The sequence below is a fragment of the Podarcis gaigeae genome (assembly GCF_964106915.1).
Source record: "Podarcis gaigeae genome assembly, chromosome: 8".
NCBI lineage: Eukaryota > Metazoa > Chordata > Lepidosauria > Squamata > Lacertidae > Podarcis > Podarcis gaigeae.
The window spans coordinates 9,628,792-9,648,563 of record NC_139684.1 but is presented as its reverse complement, the minus strand read 5'-3'; the positions used below and the strand labels follow the sequence as shown (position 1 = coordinate 9,648,563).

The following is a 19,772-nucleotide window of genomic DNA, read 5'->3' as shown; positions in this document are numbered from 1 at the left end:
AGTGAGCTTTTGCCACTGCAACTGGCCAAGTGGAAGGGAGATTCAAAATATAAATATAAAATTCCATGTTTGTCCAGTGAGAAAAGGGTTAGGACACATAGAGTTCCCTGCAAATTCCTAGAGGGCACTCTGTGAGGTCACATCCTCTGTTTGCCCAGGTGAGAAGGGTAACAATAGGAAGATAATCTTCATCATTTCCTCACACCTGAGGAACAGTCACTCTGTTGTCATGCAGCCGTAGGGAGAAGGTGATCTGAACCAGTGTTTCCCAAACTTGGGTCTCCAGCAGTTTTTGAACTACAGTTCCCATCATCCCTAACCACTGGTCTTGCTAGCTAGGAATGATGGGAGTTGTAGTCCAAAAACAGCTGGAGACCCAAGTTTGGGGAACACTGATCTAAACCATGTATTTTGTAATCTAGAAGGATATTTTGCCTGATTTACTTATTTCTCTGTTATTTTCTGCTTGAATCGAGTCTGCAACTTTATGTAAGTAAACAATATTTTTATATCTTTACATTACAGACTTCCATGTTGTTATTTTGTTTAGAGGGATAAATAAAGGGGAAGATCCAGTCTGCCACAGGCATCCTGGATAATTCTAGAAAGTTACACAGCTTTTCCCCAAGTTGCTGTGTTAATGCTGCAAAGGGTGGCATATTTTCAATTCTGCGAAACTAGACCCCGATCTTACTAAAGTGAATAGGAGGGAAGGAAATTAATAAATAATAATAATATAATAATAATTTATTATTTATAGCCCATCCATCTGACTGGGTGTCCTGCCCCACTGCCAAATCCATCCCAGAATACATGAATTCCATGTGTTAGGGATGAGGCTGTTGTGTAACCTTCCAGATTTTGTAGGATTACATGTCTCCTCAACCCCAGCCAGCATGGCCAATGGCCAGGGAGGATGAGAGCTGCGTCCACCAACATCTGGAGGGGTCACAGGTTCCACACACCTGCCACACACCAAACATCATCAAGGACAGCTCTGGACACGGATGCCTGTGAACTAAGCCTTGATGCCCCCAAAGTGAATGTGATAAAAGGCGATGGTCCATTCTGCCATGCAAAACTGCAGGTCTGGCCCAGGTAGTTACCGTATTTTTCGCTCCATTGGGCGCACCGGACCATAGGGTGCACCTAGTTTTTAGGGGGGGAAATAAAGAAAAAAAATTATTCCCCCGACCCCAGCCCCCAGAACAGGTCCGGGAGTGGCGGCAAAATTGCACTCAACCTCGCCGCCTCCCAAAGCTTTTGGGGCTTGGGACGGGGGAAGCTTCCCTAACCCCAGACCCCAGAACAGGCTGCTGTTTGCAAGCCTTTGGAGCCCGAAGGTTTGCGGATAGCTGCCTGAAGCCCGGGGAGCGCAGTCGGAGTTGGCGCTGTGCTCCCCGGGCTTCAGGCTGCAGGCTGCTATCCGCAGGCCTTCGGAGCCCGGCGGGAACTCCTGCCGTGCTCCGAAGGCTTGCGGATAGCTGCCTGAAGCCTGGAGAGCGAGGGGTCAGGGCGCCCTGACCCCTCTCACTCTCCAGGCTTTAGCAAAAGCCTGCATTCGCTCCATAGCACGCACACACATTTCCCCTTCATTTTTGGAGGGGGGGAAATGCGTCCTATAGAGCGAAAAATACAGTAAGTGGGACTGAAATGAGGAGACCCCTATTCCCCACACAGATCTACACTTCCCAGTGTGGTTTAACAATGCGTCCCTCTTCCCAGGGAACTCTGGGAATGTGAGAAAGGGCCATAGCTCACTGTTAGAGCATCGGCCATGTGCACAGAAGGTCCCGGGTTCAACCAAACAAAGAATCTGACTTTGTGTAAGGCAGCTTCCTGTAATGAGGAGGTAGATGGTGCTCAGGGTGGATGGTAATACTTTTTGGAAAGCTCCCCTACAAGCAGAAAATGAAGTCGACAACAGGAAGAGAATGGAGACCTTTTATCCCTGAACTACCAACCACCAACAAATCAGGAACTTGTGTGTTGTATTCCCCCCTCCCCCGGGGAAGGGAATTAAAAAATGGCATCCTCCAGCTGAAATTTAAAGTGGTACAACCCACTCAACCACCTCAGGTCTGCAACCGTACTATACTGTATGAGTAGACCAGCCTACTGTCACCAGGTGTGTGCAGATATGTGAACCAGGCTCAAGTGTACAGAGTAGAGGAACCCAGGATGTGTGTACAAGTGCCAGCCAGGTCCGAATGAAAGACCTGAATCTCGAGGAGTGTCAGGGCAGCCAAACGGACCACGGGTTTTTGACCAGGAACAGAACACTGCCTGGCTCGGATAAGGCCCCAGCGATGCCTCTGCAGTGGCCCCAAAGATCTGGGTACTGCAACCATCTGGAACAGAGCTGAGGTGATCCATATTATGAAGTGGGGCAGGAGAGACAACACTCTTCCAAACCGCAGCAGCAAAGATCTATCTTCATTTTGCAAACCTCCCTCAACTGTATGTTAATGTTGGTCCCTAGTGAACGTAGATCTGTGTGGGCGGGCTTGCCAAGGCATCTTCTACTGGCAATGGTGGATGTTGACTGCTTTTTGCTCATGCAAGGGGATTCGTTAACAGCGAGCAGCAGAAGTCCCAAAAAGGGCCACCCACTGGGTGGAAATAGTGACTCGCCAGGTGAAACCAAGCCGCACCTGCCTGGGCAGATCCCGTTCCTCCCAGCCAAAAGATGTCCCTACCCAATACGACCATCATCTTGGATAATAGTCCTCTGGTACCCCCGTGAGGTTTCTGAGTTTCAGGGCTGTGTCCACTGTTTTGATGTAGCCGTTGATCAGTTTCCTCATCTCAAGGGTATAGGGGTCGTATTCCAACTTCCTGAGCCCGGATCGCTTGAAGTTCCCATCCTTCTGGCCTTCCACACACAGAAGACGGTCCTCAAGGACTGCGATGCCCAAGAGGCTGACCATCCTCTTGAGCTGAATGAAGAGGTCTTGTTTCAGGTCCTCAAAGTGCACCACCAGGACACTTTTGCCATATTTGAGCCAGTCAAGGGTGTGCGTCGCCCACCAAGGGGCATAGTTCTTGACGAATTCTGGCCATTCTGTAAGAAGAGAGGGGGGCATCCTGTTAATCAGCAGCAAGACACAGGGTGGGATTCTGTCAGGGAACTGTCCGCTGCCCACACCCTCCCTGTGCAGAAGACTTCCGCGCAGGGAGAGTAGGAGGAGACTTGGCGTCAAAGAACTTCTTTGCTGGAAGAAGTTCAAGAAACGCCCACTGACGGATTCTGCCAGTGACTGAAACAGCCACGAAGTGAAGGGCTGTCCAGACAGAAAGGGTTTAACCAGGTAACCTAGCCAGGAGTGGTGGCAACTTACGCACGAGCAACCCCTAGAACCATTACAGATTCTGAGCACATTTGGTGCCAAGTGCAATGGGACCCACAACAGACACACGTTAGAAACAGCTTGCCCTTTGTCCATGATGGTAGAAATGAGGTAGTTGTAGAAATTAAGTGCTTAAAATTTGTTGTTAGCCGCCGTAAGCCCGGTTTTCTGAACCGGGAAGGGTGGGGTATAAATAAAAACTTATTATTTATTATTAGTCTCTGAACAGACCTGGATCAGCTCAGCTTCAAAAAGGTACGAGTGGGAGGCAGGCCAGAGATATTTTGCTTCCTGAGACCCAAGACAATATTTTTTAAGTTGCTTTTTTCCACCCCCGGCCCTCCCACATAAAATTTATATTACAAGAAAAAAACCAAAAGGAACAAAACAATCAAATCATCCATGAAAACAGTTTAAAACAGCTGCACATAGAGCAGAAATTTAAGGCTAGAAAAATGGAGAGAGCTGCAATAAACAGATTCATTTGTCCCTGGTTAAAACACAAACCTGAATGAATTCCTGCCCCATGTCTACACCCTTGCTAGGGGTTTGGAGGGAACAGAGATAAGAGGATAGAGCCCTCTTATACTTGAACAAATAAGAAGGCAACAAGACACAGATTTGTGTGTGTGTGTGTGTATAGAATCATAGAATCATAGAGTTGGAAGAGACCACAAGGGCCATTGAGTCCAACCCCCTGCCAAGCAGGAAACACCATCAGAGCACTCCTGACATATGGTTGTCAAGCCTCTGCTTAAAGACCTCCAAAGAAGGAGACTCCACCACACTTCTTGGCAGCAAATTCCACTGTCGAACAGCTCTTACTGTCAGGAAGTTCTTCCTAATGTTTAGGTGGAATCTTCTTTCTTGTAGTTTGGATCCATTGCTCCGTGTCCGCTTCTCTGGAGCAGCAGAAAACAACCTTTCTCCCTCCTCCTCTATGTGACATCCTTTTATATATTTGAACATGGCTATCATATCACCCCTTAACCTCCTCTTCTCCTGGCTAAACATGCCCAGCTCCCTTAGCCGTTCCTCATAAGGCATCGTTTCCAGGCCTTTGACCATTTTGGTTGCCCTCCTCTGGACACGTTCCAGTTTGTCAGTGTCCTCCTTGAACTGTGGTGCCCAGAACTGGACACAGTACTCCAGGTGAGGTCTGACCAGAGCAGAATACAGTGGCACTATTACTTCCCTTGATCTAGATGCTATACTCCTATTGATCCAGCCCAGAATTGCATTGGCTTTTTTAGCTGCGGCGTCACACTGTTGGCTCATGTCAAGTTTGTGGTCAACCAAGACTCCTAGATCCTTTTCACATGTACTGCTCTCAAGCCAGGTGTCACCCAACTTGTATTTGTGCCTCTCAATTTTTTTTGCCCAAGTGCAATACTTTACATTTCTCCCTGTTAAAATTCATCTTGTTTGTTTTGGCCCAGTTCTCTAATCTGTCAAGGTCGTTTTGAAGTGTGATCCTGTCCTTTGGGGTGTTAGCCACCCCTCCCAGTTTGGTGTCATCTGCAAATTTGATCAGGATGCCCTTGAGTCCATCATCCAAGTCGTTGATAAAGATGTTGAATAAGACCGGGCCCAAGACAGAACCCTGTGGCACCCCACTAGTGTGTGTGTGTGTGTCCCCCAGAGTCTGGGGCAAACCTACAGGAGATTGGTGGAACATAATCTGGGGTAGCAAGCTGGATAAAGGAGCCCAACTATGAGGAAGCCTGAATTCCTGTAGAGATGTTCTGAAGTAGGACTATATTGGAGCTCTGAGGTTCCTCAAGTGTGGATAAGCAGAGCGAAGATGATAGCCACCTTGAGCTGCTTAGAGGGAAAGTTGGATATAGATGCAACAACAATAATAATAATAATGAATAATAACCAGTTTGGTTGACTGGAACCATTCATGTTGTGATTCCTGCATTGCAGAACTCAAAGACCCTTGGGATCCGTCCCAACTCTTCCATTCTTTGATTCTACGTACTGGGAACCCGTTTATAAGGGTCGCTCCAGCCTCACTACCAGGGCAGCAACCCAGAGAAGAACGAGTTATTGGTTCCAGGCAGATCAGCTCCTGACGTGGGTCCAATATAGTCAATGCTCTTTTGGGGGGAAGGGGCTGATTGGGAGGGTCATCTCATCATGTCTACCTTACCCCTGTTGCCATAAACGCATCTTTGCCTAAGAAAACGCCTTTCCTGGCTGGGCTCTTTTTGTTGATGATTGATACGATCTCATTAGCAAGCTGCTCCGTTAGCCACCAGGTCCTGGGCTCAGTTAAACATGCTCCCTTGCTTTAGAAAAGAAGGAGAGGAAATCTTTCAATTACCCCTGAGGTTTCCTGCTAATTGATCCTCACATTAAAATCGGGTGATAAAATGAATAATGAACCAGATATAATCTGCCAGAATTTCGTTTGCAACTGTAACGGGCCCGATGCCTCATTTGCGGTGCAGGAAACATTTGGACCCTTGAACTTTTCGCCTTCGCCTCCTTGAGGAAAAGACAACCTTGTCCACCCTCCCCTCCCCACATCCCTTATTAATCCTCTTGAACTGTGTTTTATCCCCCACCTCTGAATTATTAAATGGACTCTCTGTTCCATTAAACAGAAGCGGGACAATTCACCTTGCATAATCATATCACATAAAACTTTGCTTTGGAACCGATCCAAGGGATATCATAAAATTAATACCATGGAACAAAAACACAGAACTTTTTCTTTTTTAAAAAAATAAAGTAAAAATCACATAGACTTTAGCTTGGGAGAGCCAGGAGGAAAAGTGTATACGGAAGGAAGGAAGCAGGGTAAGTCTGTAGCCTGGCACTAAGGTGGGCATCGAAGATCTGCCCATCTGACCACATGGTACCACATGGTGACAGCTGCAGCAACCTAGCAAGAAGCTGACTTGGTGCATTTTTAAAGCCTGGAGTTGCCAGTGCAACCAGTCTGGTTTTATTTCTTTTGGCTGAACTTGTGCAGTTCTGCAGGGCAATCTATTTAAATTCCCTTGCAAGGGTGAAGGCATGGGGCAGGAATTCATTCAGTTTGTGTCTTAACCAGGGACAGTTGGATCCGTTCATTGCAGCTCTCTCCATTTTTCTTTTAGTCGTAAATTTCAGGTCTCCACATTTCTGCAACATTCTTCCACTAAAACAAAAACCCTAAGCCTAAGGCTATATCATGGATAGTTGAAACTTTGGCAATGCATTCAACGATGCAGTTATTTGACAGTGTAAAGGTAAAGGTAAAGGAACCCCTGACCATTAGGTCCAGTTGTGGCTGACTCTGGGGTTGCGGCGCTCATCTCGCTTTATTGGCCGAGGGAGCCGGCATACAGCTTCCGGGTCATGTGGCCAGCATGACTAAGCCGCTTCTGGCAAACCAGAGCAGCGCACATAAACACCGTTTACCTTCCCACCCGAGTGGTACCTATTTATCTACTTGCACTTTGATGTGCTTTCGAACTGCTAGGTTGGCAGGAGCAGGGACCGAGCAATCCCCGTCGCGGGGATTCAAACCACCAACCTTCTGATCGGCAAGTCCTAGGCCCTGTGGTTTAACCACAAGCACCACCCACATCCCTATGCCTGCCATAGTGCTTTACATATGTGGTGTGAATATGGCCAGACTTTGTGCTTGTGTGCTTTTGAGAGTTTTGTCACGCCGCCTTGTGAGGACACTGTGCCCTAAAAGGTAGATTAAAAAATAATCTTTTAATAAGCAGATAGAAGCCGATGGGGTGGATCCCTGTATTTACCTTTCCCTTTCCAGTGGGCGTGAGCAGCAAACCCAATGTGGCCTCCATATTTCCGGTTGAATTCAGCCATAAGTGCTTTGTAGGGGTTGCGGATCAGCAAGATGGCTGCATCAAACGCCTCAATTTCCTTCTGCCCGCTCTCGTGAGTTTTGATGCAGATCGTCCTCCCACTTCGCCAGTGGTCCCGTTCACCTTTGAACCCTGTTGTGGGAAGTGGGGGGGGGGAGGAAATGGAAGATCAATGAATGAGCTCTAGGGACAAATATGGGAAGAATGAAAGAAGACCCAACAAACAGCTTACCCTCTAAATCAGGGGTAGGCAAACTAAGGCCTGGGGGCTAGATCTGGCCCAATCTCTCCTGGCTTGGCCCATGACTTTGCAGGTGAGCCTGCAACAAATTGCTGCAGTTTTTCCTTAATCCCCCTAAGCTATTTAAAGGGGCATCGTTGTGAACCTATTGAGCCCAGGGTCTAAAGCATCGGTAGGCAAACTAAGGCTCGTGGGCCGGATGCGGCCCAATCGCCTTCTCAATCCGGCCCACGGACAGTCCGGGAATCAGCGTGTTTTTACATGAGTAGAATGTGTCCTTTTATTTAAAATGCATCTCTGGGTTATTTGTGGGGCATAGGAATTCGTTCATCCCCACCCTCAAAAAAATATAGTCTGCCCCCCCCCCCAAGGTCAGAGGGACAGTGGACCGGCCCCCTGCTGAAAATGTTTGCTGACTCCTGCTCTAAATGTGCGTAAAGCCCACACATTTCCTAATTCTCAGCATTGTTGTGTCTGCTATCTCTGACCAGCTGATTTTCCTGCGTTCTCCTTGACATTTTTGTGGCTCCTTGCAAACACAAATCCTTTTCTCCCTTACCACCGCCCAACAGGGCCAAACGCAGTGAGGGTCAAAGAGATTTGTTTCAATTGTGTCTTCCTGGCTAAGACATTTCAATGGGCCTCATAACTCAGAAAACGGTGGTTTGTGTGCATGTGTGTGAGAGAGAGAGAGGCAGAGAGACAGAGAGAGGAGCTCTGGCGAGAATTCTTAAAGTGAGGAAAAACATTTGAAAAGCCAACCAGCCAACATCCGTAACCATCCTGCCCATTAATGTCAAATGGTTTTTGTCTCTCTCCACAGATTGGTTCATCTTGGGGCTTTATAGCAGTTTGTTCATTAAAGAAAGAAGAGAAACTGGGGTGTGTGGGTGTGTGAGGGGGCACCCAATGCTACAGTAGCTGAACAGAAGATGATGGCCTCATGCCACGTTCCAGAGAAACGGAGGAATGGTCTGTTTAGCCTGGAGAATAGGAGACCGTGAGGTGACATGAGATCCATCATCTGGTACTTTGGGACTTAGGTGAATCATAGAACTGAGTTGGAATAGTAATAACAATAATAATTTTTTATTTATACCCCACCCTTCTCGGATCAAAAACCGGGCTCAGGTCGGCTAAGAACAAATGTAAAACACTTAATTGTAAAACAGCATAAAATACAGTATAAAAACATGAATAACAATAAAATTCAAAATTCAGAAATCATTTTAGGGGAAATAAGCATTAGATAATCGCAGGGCTAGTTGGCTGAATCGGTCCTACTTGGGCCAGCGAGGAGGCCACTGGAGAATTAGCTGTGGGGTCTCAGAGTGGGTAATCTTCATAAAAGGGGAGGGGGAGGGAAGAGAAGGGAAATAAAAGATCAGGCTGAATTCAAATTAAAGGCCAGGCGGAATAGCTCTGTCTTACAGGCCCGATGTGCTTTGGCGTGCTTTGGTCCATGGGGTCACGAAGAGTCGGACACGACTAAACGACTAAACAACAACACAGGCCGTACAGAAGGAGGTTAAATCCTAAAGGGCCCTAGTCTCATGGGACAGAGCATTCCACCAGGTCGGAGCCATCACTGAAAAGGCCCTGGCCCTGCTGGAGGATAGTCTGACTTCCTTAGGGCCCAGGACCTCTAAACTATGGTTATTCATGGACCTTAAGGTCCTCTGCAGGGCATACCAGGAGAGGCGGTCCCGTAGATACGAGGGCCCTAAGCCACAAAGGGCTTTAAAGGTCAAGACCAGCACCTTGAACCTGACCCTATACTCCACAGGGAAGAGATCCCAAGGACCAACTAGTCCAACCCCCCGCAGTGCAGGAATCACAACTAAAGAATCGCTAACAGGTGGCCATCCAAACTCTGCTTTGAAAGCTCCGGTGAAAGAGAGTCCACCCCCCTCTGAAGTAGTTCGTTCCACTGTCAAACAACTTTTACAAAGTTCTTCCTAACAGTTTAGTTGTCATCTCATTTCTGGTCATTTGAACCCATTGGTTCGGGTCCCACCCTCTGGAGCAGCCGAAAACAAACTTGTTCCATCTTCCTTGGGACAGCCTCTCAGATATGGCTACGAAGATAGCTTTCGTGTCACCTCTCAGGCTGCTCTCTTCCAGACTAAACACCCCCAACTCCTTCTGTCATTCCTCATAAGGCTTGGTCCTTCCCTTTGCTGGGGCAACACCTCTGCTTCTCTGGAGCTTTCCATGGTCCTGAAGGTTCCACCTCTGGACACCTGCAATGTTCTGCATCCTGCCTCCTGCATTGACCTGCTTCCTTGCGAGAGTCCAGCTTCTTTACAAGTGACATTTAAGGCAAACAAAGCCCTGGTTGAGCATCCTCTCAAGTGAGGGGTGGACAGAACACCCTTTGCAATCCCTCCATCAGTTGGCCCAGTAGCCAGTTTCCTTTGTGGCAGACAGTGGGCATCTGTCAGCACAATTTCATCTGAAACCCATCTGTTTGGCTCTCAGTCAACACAGTCAACGACTGACAAAGCTCAGCGATGTTGGGAGGGAGGACAGATTGGGACACTAACCCATGCTAGCTACTATTTCTAGCCAACGGGGAGAGATCAGATGGCAGGAGATACAAGATATTAATTACATACATGTAATTTGCTTCTTCCAATTAGAACATGCACAAAAGAGTTTCATGGCAGCTCCTTTGCTCATTCCACGGATATACTTTGACCCAGCGAGGTAAGCGGAGACTGGCTCAGAATAAACAACTGCAAGCTACCATCTCTGATATCTGGCCAGCAGAAGCAAACAGTCATAATGATTGGCCACCACAATTATCATGTGGCAATGAGTTCCATAGGTTTAACCTCATATCAAATGATGTAACTGTAGTGCTCGTACACGAATATAATAGCTATACATTCTAATTCTAAATAAATAACTGTAAATCTTTGTTGTTGTTGTCGTCACATAGGCTGCAAACTATGCAATCAGCCCAAATTAAGGAACATAATAGGACTGACTTCTGAGTGGGCATACATAGGATTGGGTTGCATATATGCCAGGTATTAATTTCAGTGCTTCATTATGAATCATCATTATTGCTATCGCGTAGCATGGCAATGACTTTTATTACCACCAGGAATAAGTAACTCTTGGGTTTTATAATACCAGCTGGCAGTGAGCTGTACAGGGCACGTAATGCAATACTGATGGTTAACAAATAAGAACATAAGAAGAGCTGTGCTGGATCAGGCCAGTGGTCCATCTAGGTCAACATCCAATTCTCACAGTGAAGAAGAAGAAGAGTTTGGATTTGATATCCTGCTTTATCACTACCCTAAGGAGTCTCAAGGGACGCAGGTGGCGCTGTGGGTAAAACCTCAGCGCCTAGGGCTTGCCGATCGAAAGGTCGGCGGTTCGAATCCCCGCGGCGGAGTGCGCTCCCGCTGCTCGGTCCCAGCACCTGCCAACCTAGCAGTTCGAAAGCACCCCTGGGTGCAAGTAGATAAATAGGGACCGCTTACTAGCGGGAAGGTAAACGGCGTTTCCGTGTGCGGCTCTGGCTCTGGCCAGATGCAGCTTTGTCACGCTGGCCACGTGACCCGGAAGTGTCTCCGGACAGCGCTGGCCCCTGGCCTCTTGAGTGAGATGGGCGCACAACCCCAGAGTCTGTCAAGACTGGCCCGTACGGGCAGGGGTACCTTTACCTTTACCTTTTTAAGGAGTCTCAAAGTGGCTAACATTCTCCTTTCCCTTCCTCCCCCACAACAAACACTCCGTGAGGTGAGTAAGGCTGAAAGACTTCAGAGAAGTCTGCATGTGTGCAGAGCAGCTGCATGTGGAGGAGCGGGGATGCGAACCCGGTTCACCAGATTACGAGTCCACCGCTCTTAACCACTACACCACACTGGCCATCCAGATGCCTGTGGGGAAAACAGTAAGCGAGACCCAAGCACAAAAGCCCACTCTTCTCCTGTGGTTTTCAGCCACTGGACAGTCTCTGACTATGGAGGCAGAGCATAGCCATCATGACAGAGCATAGCCTCTGACTTTGCAGGTACATGTCATAGACACATAGGGTTATTGGCTCCCAGTACGTCTCCAAGCTCAATTCAAAGTGTCGGTGCTGACCTTTAAAGCCCAAAATGGCCTTGGCCCAGTATACCTGAAGGAGCGTCTCCACCACCATCATCCATCCCGGACACTGAGGTCCAGCTCCGAGGGCCTTCTGGTGGTTCCCTTCCTGCGAGAAGTGAGGTTGCAGAGAACCGGGCAGAGGGCCTTCTCGGTAGTGGCACACGCCCTATGGAACGCCCTCCCGTCAGATGTCAAGGAAATAAACAACTATCTCGCTTAGATGACATGTGTAGGCAACCATGTATCAGGAAATTTTTATGTCTACGGTTTTATTTTATTTTATTTGTAAGATGCCCAGAGTGGCTAGGGAAACCCAGCCAGATGGGCAGGGTATTATTACTATTATTATTATTATTATTATTATTATTATTATTATTATTAAGTTGGAAGGTACCCCAAAGTTCAATTTCCTGTAATGCAGCAATCACAACTAAAAAATCCCTGGCAAATAGCCATCCAACTTCAAAATCTCCAAGAAATGAGAGTCCACCATCTTTTGAGGGAGTCTGTTCCGCTGTCAAACAGCTGTTCTTCCTGATGTTTAGTTGAAATCTCTTTTCTTATCATTTGAATCCATTGGTTCATGTCCCACCCTCTGGGGCAGGAGAAAACAAGCTTGCTCTGTCTTCTATGTGACTGCCCTTCAGATATTTGAAGATGGCTCTCATATCTCCTCGCAGTCTCCTCTTTTCCAGGCTAAACATCTCCCACTCCCTCGACCATTCCTCATATGGCTTGGTTTCCAGGTGCTTCAGCATCTTGGTTGCCCCCCTCTATACACATTCCAGCTGGTCCTCCTTAAACTGGGGTGACCAGAACTGGAAACCGGGGTCCAGGTGTGGTCTGCCTGAGACAGAATAGAATGGTAACCTTCCCTGTTACAGTGAGGAATTTCCTCTGCCAACCTTTCATTCACGTGGGCTGCCTTGTCCCTGTCCCTTAAAGCACCTTAGGGGGAGAAGTAAAGGATGAGCCTGTTGCCCATGAAATATTAACTCCGTAAATAATTTCCTACAGGAACGGAAAGATAGATGGCCTCTGAATCAGCGAGGGCAAGGAGAAACATGATGATCCAACCCAAAGCATACAATCACATATGACAGAGAAATGTGCTGCATTATTCCAAAAAGCTTTGAGCTGCAGTATTTGCTCTGGAGAAAGCCCCGTTTGTAATAGATTTCTTTCTTGCCCAAACAAGCAGAGTACCTGTGTGTTACTGTACTGCTCTGCCAGGGAGTCTTCTCAAACAGTAGGAAGACTCGGGGTGAAATGACCAGCTTTGTCATAGGATTATGACTAAAGCTGGAGGAGTCTTAAGAAAACCCAACTCATCTCTCTCTCTCTCCACTCACAACTGAAGCCGAAAGCTGTCACCTGACCCTTCTCTCCCGTGACGCTCTCCAGCCATTGGTGCTGCTGCTATGATGTCATGGAAACCCAACACAGCTTTGAAGCTCACTGAGTGAGTTTGGTCTGTTCAGCTAACCTACCTCTCAGGGTTGTTATGAGGATAAAATAGAGAGGGGGAGAACTATGAATCTGCTTAAAACATTTTTTGTTCAAATAGGCCTACCCAGATATGTAAAAAGCTGGTGTGTGTTTTAATCGGGTTTTGGGTTATCACTGGTTCTGATTATTATTTGTATGTTTTAAAAATTAATTATTTTCCTGATAATTTTATTGCTTTACCTTTTTTGAAAACCACTTTGAGGCTTTGTTCTTTTTAACCGTCAAATGGTATATAAAAGGAAGATTTTACAGCCTGGATCTTTGCTAACCCAAAAACTGTATGATCCTTTTGTAAGGAAACCAAGTACTTTTCTTTTTAAGTCATTTTGAACCTTTTATCTTCTTCTTTATTTTCATTTTACTGCCAATATATGGAGACTTGTATGCTGGAACTTCTGGAAACCAAGTAACACATCTGGAAACACAGATGCTAAGCACCTGTGATTTATTCTAGCCTAAGTATTTTGATGCGGAATGTTTGTTTTAAGGTGGATGAGGGCAGATGCAAACCTAACCAAGTTTTAAAATGCTTGGAGTGATCAGCATTGTGCTTAACTCTGCTACTGGAGAGCAGGGATCTCTCTTCCAAACCTCTCCCTCCAACATTATGTGCATTAGAAGTATTATAAATCTGACTGGGAAATTGATGTTGCTTCTCCCCACCCCCCACCCCAGACATTTAAAATGCAGTCCTGACAGAAACATACCGGGGGGGGGGTGAGAGGTTAAACTGACTGCTCCCCACTCCCCAAAACATTTGGCCTCTTTCACACCAGGATCTGAAGATATTATTACTTCTCTTTTTTTCCCCAAGTAAATTTTTATTGTTTTCCTTACATATTCTTTTCCAACAAACCATATTAATGCCATACATTCCCTTTGACTCTGCCGAGTCGCGACTCCCCTCCCTCCCTGCAATTGGTATATTTAACCCCTTTCTATCGCACACATCATTCTCACAATAGTACTATTATACATTGAAGGTATTATGTCAATCCTGCTAGTGTCTTGACCTCTTTACAATTCTCCTTTAAATATTCAATAAATTTACTCCAATTATTTTGGTATCTTTAACCGCGGCTCGTATTTTGTTAGCTAAAAAGCGGAAAACTCAAGAATTGCCAACAGTAGAAGAATGGCAGATGAAGATGATGGATTTTATGGAGCTAGCCGATCTAACCGGAAGAGTCCGTGACCAGAAGGAGGAGGAACACCACGGAGAATGGAAGAAATTTAATGATTATTTAGCTAAATTTGTTAAGCTAAAATAACTGTAAATAGCGTCCAGATACTTAATGGGCTTAGGATTGTATTTATGTTAACTGATAAAATAATATGTTTAATACAAGAAGGAGAAGATTTAAAGATGTTAATGTTTAATTTAAAGGGTATTAAAGTAGGGATTTGGAAAACCGTTATAAGGATATGCAATGAAATTCAACTAAGGGGAAACAAGGAAGTCATTTTACAAAGTAAATAACTGTTATTTTCAATAAGGTTATGATTTATGTTTGTTATGTCTTGTTTGTTTTATGTTTTTGTTTGTCATTGATATTGTAAAAACTAATAAAAAAATTTTGGGGGGAAATTATTTTGGTATCTTTGGTCTTCCTGCTCCCGGATCCTCCCTGACAATTTGGCAAGTTCTGCGTATTCTGTCAACTTCACCTGCCATTCCTGGATGGTTGGTATGTCTTGTGTTTTCCATCTTTGGGCCAGGTTCTTGCGGCGGCCGTAGCGTACATGAACAGATTTTGGCCTCCCATTTTGATTTCCATTCCTATTAAACCTAATAGACACACTTCCGGAGATATTCTTACTTCTCAATTTGCGCGTCTCTGTTTAAGGCCGTTAATCCTGCCCCCTACTCTTCCTAGCTGGTTTTATGGTCACAGACAAGCTGCATGTAGCTGGCCCTGACTGTGTCAATAAGCCGAGTCTCTGCACATTCCTCGTCTCTCTGGGAGATTATCAGAGATTGATTGATGTAATGGGGCTTTTCTTTGGTATTCTGAGTTGGCCTTGAGGATTTCCCCCCCTGGTTCCCCAGGAAGACTCCTCTTGTTAATTGATCTGCCTTTGTATACCGTGGATATTTTAAAGCTCTGATGATGCAGAACTTCCAAGGGAGTGTCGCAGTTAGTTTCCAGGCAACCGATCGCAATTCACATAAAAGGGTCTGAAGTCAGCCTGTTTCACAGTGGCTCCCAGCCCTGGGAGAAAAAGCAAACTTGTTTTCTCCTGCTCTGGAGGGTAAGACCCAAACCAGTGGCTTCAACTGACAAGAAAGGAGATTCTGCCTAAACAGCAAGAAGAACTTGTTGACAGTAAGAGCTGTTCAAGAGTGTTCAAGAGACCATAGATAGTCATGGCTTCCCCGAAAGAAACCTGGGAGCTGTGGCCTGTTAAGGGTGCTGAGATTTCTTTGTTGTTGTCATGTCCGACTCTTCATGACCCCATGGACCAAAGCACACCAGGCACTCCTGTCTTCCACTGCCTCCCGCAGTTTCGTCAAACTCATGCTGGTAGCCTCGAGAACACTGTCCCACCATCTTGTCCTCTGTCGTCCCCTTCTCCTTGTGCCCTCCATCTTTCCCAACATCAGGGTCTTTTCCAGGGAGTCTTCTCTTCTCATGAGGTGGCCAAAGTATTGGAGCCTCAGCTTCAGGATCTGCCCTTCCAGTGAGCGCTCAGGGCTGATTTCCTTCAGAATGGATAGCTTTGATCTTCTTGCAGTCCATGGGACTCTCAAAAGTCTCCTGCAGCACCATAATTCAAAAGATTTCTTAGGAAACCCTTATTTCCCTTACGAGAACTACAATTCCCAGAGTCATCTGGGAAGAGGGACTGATAGTTAAGCCACTCTGGGAATTGCAGCTCTGGGAGGAAAACAACTCTCGGTACCACAGACTACAACTCCCAGCATTCTTAGGGGGAAGCCATGACTGTTTGAAGTATTATCATAATGTTTTGAATGGATGGTGCAGATGAGGATTCAGCCCCCACCCCCTTCCTGATTCTTTTTATATTAAAAACACCAATAAATTCCAAAAGAAAACAAGCGCTCCCCTCTCACCTTTGTTATAAAGAGAGCCATCAAAGTAGTAGCTGCCAGTGTAGAAACCTGTTGCCAGTTCAATGAGGTGCCGTGCCCAGGTATTGCCCGCCCCAGGAAAGCTTGCAAGGGCAACAAACTGCTTGGCCCGAGCCGTTAAAAATCTCCGGTCCATACAGCGGTTATCTGTGAGCAGATCAAAACGAAGGCGTTAGCTAGGAATGGAGGGATCCTGCAGTTACTGGGAGTGGATAAGTGCACAAAACACCAAGTAAATCAAGAGGAGGCCTTGGACATCTCCCTGGAGAGGGAATCCTAAAAGTGAGGGGACAACACCGAAAAGGCCCCGCCTTTCTCTGCTAGTTTCTTTATTATTTTTTTCATTCAGAAACCACTTCCTATAAAGTGATTTCACAATAAAATTAAAAACGTATTGTTGCATGCACCCCAATTTCTGAGTGGCAAGAGACACGAGGGGCTCTTGCACCTACCAGCGGGTTGGTTTACTTGGAATGAAGGCCGATGGAGAGACTACTGTGATGTTCTCTACATGGAGCTACCTTTGAAAATGACCAGGAAACTACAATTAATCCAGAATGTGGCAGCTAGACTGGTGATTGGGAGTGGCTAGTACGTTTCCGAGCACAATTCAAAGTGTTGGTACTGACCTTTAAAGCCCAAAAAGGCCTCGACCCAGCATACCTGAAGGAGCGTTTCCACTCCCATCGTTCAACCCGGACACTGAGGTCCAGAGCCGAGGGCCTTCTGGCAGTTTCCTCCTTGCAAGAAGTGAGGTTACAGGGAACCAGGCAGAGGGCCTTCTTGGTAGTGGCACCCGCCCTGTGGAACACCCTCCCATCAGATGTCAAGGAAATAAACAAGAATCTGACTTTTCAATGACATCTGAAGGCAGCCCTGTTTAGAGATGTTTTTAATGTTTGATGTTTTATTGTGCTTTTATTATTCTGTTGGGAGCTGCCCAGAGTGGCTGGGTAAACCCAGCCAGATGGGCGGGGTATACATACATACATACATACATACATACTGGCGTGCAAGTAACAGTATGCATAGGATTTGCTGCCTGTTATTGGAACTTTGTTCCCCCTGAAATCCGCAGCACTCAAAGCAATTGTGAATGTCTTACGTCCATTTCAACAGAGCCAAAAGGAGATTGATCTGAATGGAACACATAGAAATGCAATGCATGAACAAATCCAGAGAGGGAACTGAGTTAATAGAGTAAGAAGAAGAAGAAGGGAACAAGAGGGAAATGGAGAAAGGAAGCGGGCAACCACTTCTTGCAAAATTCAAACAGCGGTTTCCTGCATTTAACCAAAGGAGCTATCCATCTGATGGAAGCCGGAACTAATTACTGTTTCCTTCCAAAGCGAAATTTATATCTTTGGTAATTAAAAGAAATAAAAGGGTAAGGGTTTTTTGTTTTTTAAAAAACAAACAATTGACTCTCTAAGGATTCAGACGACGGTGGGGTGGGGATCTTCCCCAGTCCTACACAGATGCCAGATGGGTTGAGAAAGGGACCTTCTTCCTGCAAATCACTTCCATACAAAGCAGCCCTCTACCTTGAACTTAAGGGGACATGGGTGGCGCTGTGGGTTAAACCACAGAGCCTAGGACTTGCTGATCAGAAGGTCGGCGGTTCGAATCCCCATGACGGGGTGAGCTCCCGTTGCTCGGTCCCTGCTCCTGCCAACCTAGCAGTTAGAAAACATGTCAAAGTGCAAGTAGATAAATAGGTACCACTCCGGCGGGAAGGTAAACGGCATTTCCGTGTGCTGCTCTGGTTCACCAGAAGCGGCTTAGTCATGCTGGTCACATGACCCGGAAGCTCCCTCGGCCAATAAAGAGAAATGAGCACCGCAACCCCAGAGTCGGCCACGACTAGACCTAATGGTCAGGGGTCCCTTTATCTTACCTTACCTTGAACTTGAGTCTGATAAACGATGAAATATTTGGAGGTGCCGCAGCTCTCGAATTCCTCACCGCTGCATTTTTGGGAGCAGAGCTGCTCATCTTCCCTCTCGTGCAATGTGAAGAGGGTCGTAGGGAAGCCGCAGTGGCAGGAGGTGGCAGCCAGCGCCGCAAGTGGGTATTCCTGGTGAAAGCAATGGGAGAATAATTTTGTGCAATGCCTTTGAGGAGGAGTGCAGTTAGAATCATAGAACTGTAGAGTTGGAAGGGTCCTGGGGGGGTTATCTAGTCCAACCCCCAGAATGGCCAGTGGTGCAGGACGATGGAAGTTGTAGTCCCTCTGGAAGGCCACAGCAAGGGAGAAGAAGTACTAATGAAGGAGGAATGAATAACTAAGATGATAGACTATGCCGAAATGGCAAAGACTACCGTGAAAATCCAGGACGAAGATGAAAAAAAGGTTGTAGGTAGCCGTGTTAGTCTGCCGTAGTTGAAACAAAATAATAAAATTCCTTCCAGTAGCACCTTAAAAAGGTAAAGGGACCCCTGACCATTAGGTCCAGTCGCGGCCGACTCTGGGGTTGCGGTGCTCATCTCGCTTTATTGGCTGAGGGAGCTGGCATACAGCTTCCGGGCTATGTGGACAGCATGACTAAGCCGCTTCTGGCGAACCAGAGCAGCGCACGGAAACGCCGTTTACCTTACCGCCAGAGCGGTACCGATTTATCTACTTGCACTTTGACGTGCTTTCGAACTGCTAGGTTGGCAGATAGTGTGCATGCACACAAAAGCTCATACCAATAACAAACTTAGTTGGTCTCTAAGGTGCTACTGGAAGGAATTGTGTGCGCACGTGAGCGCGCACGCCTGGGTTTTCGGCGTCTGTGCAAATGTGATTTTCGGCCCTGCAGAAGTGAGTCCCTGCGCTGAGCCAATTTAGCGCAGTGGGCGAGTGGGCGGCTTGGCTTGGGTGTGGCTCGTGGGCCAGTCAAATGACCTCTGTGGGCCGCTTTTGGCCCATGGGCCTTAGGTTGCTGACCCCTGGTCTAGAAGTGACGAATAAGTAAGTAATTTGGATGCTAAATTGCTAAGTTATTGAAAATTAAAAATAAAACATGAAAAAAGGAAGGCCACAGCAATATCTGGAGGCCATCATTGTGTTGGGCTCAGCTGTGGGTGTCCTGGGTTCGAATCTCCACTAAGCTGTGAAACTGAACTGAATAATTTAGGGGTACTTTCCATCTGCTGCTCTAAGACATCCCTACCAATGCATTCCATGTGGGGCTTCCCCTGCAGTTGAACTGAGGCTACAGTTTCTGACAAGAGCGAGACCATATAACACCCCTGTTTAGAGATCAGCAACTACTCTTTTCAGCGCCTGATAAAAACATTTCGGTTTAGACAAGCTTACATGGATATGCAGAATGCTTATAGGTGTTTTGATCTGTTTTTAGATTATCATTCATTTTAATTATCTTCGTAGAAATAGTGGATTTTAACTGTACCGATTATTTGATAGTTTTCTTCCTTTTGTAAGCCACTGGGTTTTTTTAACAATCAAGAGGTACCGTATATAAATTTTATGAAAAAAATAAATTATATGTATATTTCACGGGTTGCTTCCCTGCACATTCCCTCCGGATATGTGCATTAATTTTTTTTGCATGCAATTTCCCCTAATAGATGCAATTTTGAAAGCCATCCCCCATAAGTAATGCATTTTTGGAGGTAATTTTCACAAACGT

At 46.3% G+C, this 19,772-nt stretch overlaps 1 protein-coding gene and 1 long non-coding RNA gene across 2 annotated transcripts in view; one reads left to right on the top strand and one right to left on the bottom strand.

The window, feature by feature from the left end:
• Window positions 1-1,658: 1,658 nt before the first annotated feature.
• The window catches only part of WSCD2 (WSC domain containing 2), a 57,150-nt gene continuing 39,036 nt past the window's right edge, over window positions 1,659-19,772 (bottom strand). Inside the window, exons 5-8 of the mRNA XM_083750229.1 lie at window positions 18,037-18,211; window positions 16,117-16,281; window positions 7,112-7,312; window positions 1,659-3,064 (exon numbers count right to left, since the gene is read on the bottom strand). Of these exons, the coding sequence (XP_083606355.1) occupies window positions 2,712-3,064; window positions 7,112-7,312; window positions 16,117-16,281; window positions 18,037-18,211 (894 nt within the window). The 3' untranslated portion in view covers window positions 1,659-2,711. The remainder of the gene's footprint in view (window positions 3,065-7,111; window positions 7,313-16,116; window positions 16,282-18,036; window positions 18,212-19,772) is intronic.
• The window catches only part of LOC310849765, a 320,102-nt gene continuing 304,764 nt past the window's right edge, over window positions 4,435-19,772 (top strand). Inside the window, exon 1 of the long non-coding RNA XR_014567070.1 lies at window positions 4,435-4,969. This is a non-coding gene — a long non-coding RNA (uncharacterized lncRNA). The remainder of the gene's footprint in view (window positions 4,970-19,772) is intronic.